At 37.1% G+C, this 4,747-nt stretch overlaps 1 protein-coding gene across 3 annotated transcripts; it reads left to right on the top strand.

The window, feature by feature from the left end:
• Window positions 1–238: 238 nt before the first annotated feature.
• LOC115714490 (bZIP transcription factor 46) lies at window positions 239–3,938 on the top strand. 3 transcript variants are annotated; one of them, XM_030643229.2, is made up of 5 exons: window positions 239–460; window positions 956–2,076; window positions 3,068–3,139; window positions 3,228–3,257; window positions 3,521–3,938. In XM_030643229.2, exons 2-5 carry the CDS (start codon window positions 970–972, stop codon window positions 3,593–3,595), a joined length of 1,284 nt encoding a protein of 427 aa, XP_030499089.1. In that variant the 5' UTR covers window positions 239–460; window positions 956–969; the 3' UTR covers window positions 3,596–3,938. The 3 variants fall into 3 exon arrangements, with proteins under 3 accessions (XP_030499089.1, XP_030499075.1, XP_030499083.1); XM_030643215.2 differs by having other exon boundaries at window positions 898–2,076; XM_030643223.2 differs by having other exon boundaries at window positions 452–2,076.
• Window positions 3,939–4,747: the final 809 nt, after the last annotated feature.

Raw genomic sequence — 4,747 nt, 5'->3', positions numbered from 1 at the left:
TACACCAAATCCTTATCCAACGCCACTATGTAATAGTATAATCGAATCCAAACCCTTCCTAATAAGAGACGTGTGCGGCTAAGATTCTCCCACTTAGCCATCTCTCATTGGTTGCTGTCACATCAAAACCTCCCAGCCATTCAGATTCGTCCACGGTTAGAAAAGCAGCTGATCAGTGTGATCCACCTCCCAATTATTTATATTTCACACCATTTCTTTTTCATTATTTCCAGCCCTCCCTGCCTTCCCACTCCCTTGTCCTTTTTTTTTTTTCGCTAGACACCCCACTCCTTTGTCTTAAGTCTCTACATTTCAACCCACAATTAAAATATAAATATAAATATAAATAAATAATTTCATTAATTAATCATTAATCATTTATAAATAAAAGCAGCAGCTACGGACAGTCGACATTTGGCGATTCTGGCAAAGCCAGAAAAAGGAAACGCAGCCAAAGAAGGTATCAGAACGAGATTTTTTTTTCTCAAATTTACCAAAAAAAAAAAAAAAGTTAAATTATCTGCCTGCATTTTATTTTTTGAGTAATTATTTTTTCTTACATTTAAAGAATATCGTCTCTAACTACTACTTTAATATTTACTATTTTTGCTGTAAAATTTTCAATTTTGGCCTTCTTTTTTCTTTTCTCATTTAGTAGTGTGTATGTTATATTTATGGTGATAGTTCGGGGTGTTGTAAATTCAGTCGTTTTTATCTGAAATTGAATTGGTCTATGAGTGTCTTTACCAACTTATCATCTAATCAATTTCGTACAAGCAATGTTGATTTTCATCGTCTTAGTCTGAAAAGTTTTCTTCCAATTCTTCGCAGTTGCAGTGTACACTAAAATCATAAACAGAAACTCTTTGCTTGAATCTATCTGTACTTGATTTTCAGGGATTTCATTCTTACGTTATATTGGAGTAAGACTCTTTTGGGATCTGTTTCGTTGCAGTTTGATTTACGAAAATGGGGTCGAATTTGAACTTTAAGGGCACGGGCAACGAGCCGTCGGCTAACGGTGGTGGTGGCCGGCCCCCGGCGAATAATCACCTTGTGAGACAGTCTTCGATCTATTCACTAACTTTCGATGAGTTTCAGAGCACAGTGGGTGGCATAGGAAAGGACTTTGGGTCAATGAATATGGATGAGCTTTTGAAGAACATTTGGAGCGCTGAGGAGATCCAGAGCATGGCCTCAGTTGGTCCTTCGAATACTGGTCAAACTGGGGTTGGTGCGCCTCTTCAGAAACAGGGGTCGTTGACACTGCCTAGAACGCTGAGCCAGAAGACAGTAGACGAGGTTTGGAGGGACTTGTCCAAGGATGGGTCTGGAGCTGCTGGGCCTAACTTACCTCAGAGGCAGCAGACTTTGGGAGAGATGACTTTGGAGGAGTTCTTGGTGAGAGCTGGGGTTGTTCGAGAAGATAACCAAATGGCCGGGAAGCCTCCTAACAATAGTGGCTTCTTTGGTGATTTATCGTGCTCCGTTAATAATCATAACACAGGTTTGGGAATCAGTTTTGAGCAGGCGAATCGGGCTGCGACAATGGTGGGTAATCGGATTCCTGACACTAACAATCAGATTTCCATTCAAGCTGCGAATTTGCCTTTGAACGTCAATGGGGTTAGATCGACTCAGCAGCACTTGGCCCAGCAACAACACCAGGGCCTGGCCCAGCAGCAAATTTTTCCTAAGCAGCCTACTGTGAGTTATGCATCTCAGTTGCCTCTGCAAACGGGTGGTCAGTTGGGTAGTCCTGGAGTGAGGGGTGGGATTATGGGGATAACGGATCAGGGTTTGAGTAATGCTTTGGTTCAGGGTGGAGGTATGGGAATGGTTGGATTAGGAGGTGGGGCTGTTACTATGGGGACTGGATCCCCAGCGAACCAAATATCTTCTGATGGGATGAAGAGTAACGGTGATACCTCATCTGTTTCGCCGGTTCCTTTTGTATTTAATGGTGGTTTGAGGGGTAGAAAGTGCAGTGGGGCTGTGGAGAAAGTTGTCGAGCGGAGGCAAAGGAGAATGATTAAAAACAGAGAGTCAGCTGCCAGGTCCCGCGCTCGAAAGCAGGTGAGCACTTTGAGTTTGATTGATTTTCTTATTTATGCCTTCGGATTCAAATATAAGCGACTCAACTACGGTGTTTCCTCTTAGGTTTTTGTTTAGACAAGTGAACGATCGATAACACAACACGCAAACCAATTCATTAAGAACAAATAACTTGTTAGTTAACGTGTCATAACCTCATATTAAGAACAAATAACTTGTAAGCTAACGTGTCCAAACCTCATACCGTTTGCCTTCCTTCTTTGTAGCACTACCAACTTTAATGGTCTATGAAATCTACGAGTAGGACTTAATACCTGTAGACTGTACTATTGTTACACAAGATTAAGCAAAAGTCTGTTTTTTCTTAAATTATTTTTTTTCTTATTCGAGTTTCTATTTTTTTTATTATTTTCAAAAATGTTATACTTATAGTCTTCTTGCCCCCTTATAAAATTTACTAGCCATAACCTTCTGCTTTTATGGTCTATTAATGTGCTGTGTGTCAAAACTTCGTGAGTGATCATTTGGGGCAGAGTGGTAATATGGTTGCGATCTGGCATGACGAGATATGAAAAAGGTTTTGAGAAGTTTTTAAGGATCTGGTTTTGTATCAAGGTAATGGAACATTAATCAACGTAGGATGAAGTTGAATTCTACATTTCAAATTCAAAGAAGTTTAACTGAAGAGATATATAGCTACTGGAACTATGAACATAATTCTGTTTTATAACTTAGTATAATATGTTTAACTGTGGTTATTAAACATAGTTATTATGTAAAATATATATATGCTTAGTTATTCAGTTAGCTTAGTTAATTAGTTAGTTAGTTATAGTCTGACATTCTGTTTTACACTTTCTTTTAAGTCTGCCTTGTAGCTTTCTCTTTGTCTATAGTCTTTTCCTTAATATGAGGTGTGTAGCGGGCGATAACTAATAAAATACTTTGTCACGTACCTTTTTGTAACGTGTGTGATGTTTCTCCTAATATTCTGATGTATGGCTTTTGCTAGGCTTACACTATGGAACTGGAAGCAGAAGTTGCCAAGTTAAAAGAGAAGAACGAAGAGTTGAGGAAGAAACAAGTAATTTCCGTTACAAAGTTTCTCTACGTATAATATTTCCAAACTAGTAATTAAGACTGACTTATTTGATTGCCTTCGGTTGTTGTAGGAAGAATTTGTGGAAATGCAGAAAAAACAGGTACTTCAGATTTTTCTCTATCTCTTGTACATGTAGTGTTTGTTTCTCTCTAATTAGCTAATCACCAATCAAGACTGGCATTTAGTTTATCATGGAGATATTTCATGGCCGCCTGTTGATGATTTATATTTATTATGATTTTTATCCTCCCTTAACTTCAACAACTCTACAAATATGTATAATAAGCATCCATGACACTCAGAAAATGAATATGTCTTCACGTTTGCCATTGATTTGAATAGCTCTATTTATATGTGCATTAGGTAATGGAGATGATAAACCTGCAGCGAGAAGTAAAGAAACGGTGCTTGAGAAGAACACAGACTGGGCCTTGGTGAAGTGAGTCTTTTCATGGTAGGTGTGTTTGTACATATCTAAGGCCGAAAGCGTTTTCAGCCATAGATGGTCATGAGAGCATTAGTGTGTTTGTAGGCTTACCTTTCTAATATTAATATTATTGTTCTGGTTATCGTTACTTTTCCTTGGTAACGTTATGCGTACAGATAGGGATGAAGGGGTAGCAGAATACATACTGTGAGATATTTCAAACCACGTTAGTTTCTACCATCTCTAGTCAATCAATCTCTTTTAATACCCAGGTTGCACATTACATCGCATCACAAATATTATAATCCATGTTCATATCTATAGTATTTTTAATATCTAAACCAACTTCTCTAAGAGTTTGTGTAATTCTACCGTGGGGCTGTCATTCTTGTGCCTAACATAATCATAAACTGCCAGTAGGAGGTTATCCTCCATTCCACTTGGTAACTCTGTGCTGCCATATTAGCTCCTCTAGGAACAAAGGTAAACTTAGCAAAATTAAAAGGGAACTATGAGTATACTTTCTAGTTCTAGTATACCTTATTAAAAAATTGTTGGTCTTAGGCCCTATTTGATTGAGCTTCTGCTTTTTTCTTTTAGCTTTCTTAGAAACTCTTCCTAAAACAGTTACTAAAAGAGCTTTTTAGATCTGAAAGCTGAAATTTACTGGTTACCTAACTGGTAGGAGAACCCAGCTAACTAAAGCTTAAGAGCATGATTGGTATTGTTTTTTGTATTTTGTTTTTAAAAATGTATTTTTAGAATGTGAACAAAAAGTAGTTTTTGAAGTTTTCACAATACAAGTCGCGTTTGGTTAATGTTTTCTAAAAACAATATTGACTAGGGGTGTTCATCCGATCCAATCCGCACTTTTTTGGTCAAACAACATCCAATCCGCACTAAGTGCGGATTTCATATTTTGGATCCAATCCGATCCGCATAATAATTTAAATCCGATCCAATCCAATCCGCAATAGTGCGGATTGGATCGGTTATTTTGGATCGGTTATTTTTTTAATAATAAATTATTTAATATTTCATAGAAAAAAAAATTAAAAAAAAACTATTGTTTCTTAATCTCCAATAATAATCTATTTCCATCTCCATTTATATATAAATAAAACCCATATACATATATGTCAATATATAATTTACACTAAAAT

Source organism: Cannabis sativa, chromosome X (assembly GCF_029168945.1).
Source record: "Cannabis sativa cultivar Pink pepper isolate KNU-18-1 chromosome X, ASM2916894v1, whole genome shotgun sequence".
Classification (NCBI taxonomy): domain Eukaryota; kingdom Viridiplantae; phylum Streptophyta; class Magnoliopsida; order Rosales; family Cannabaceae; genus Cannabis; species Cannabis sativa.
This window is presented reverse-complemented; position numbering and strand designations above follow the sequence as displayed.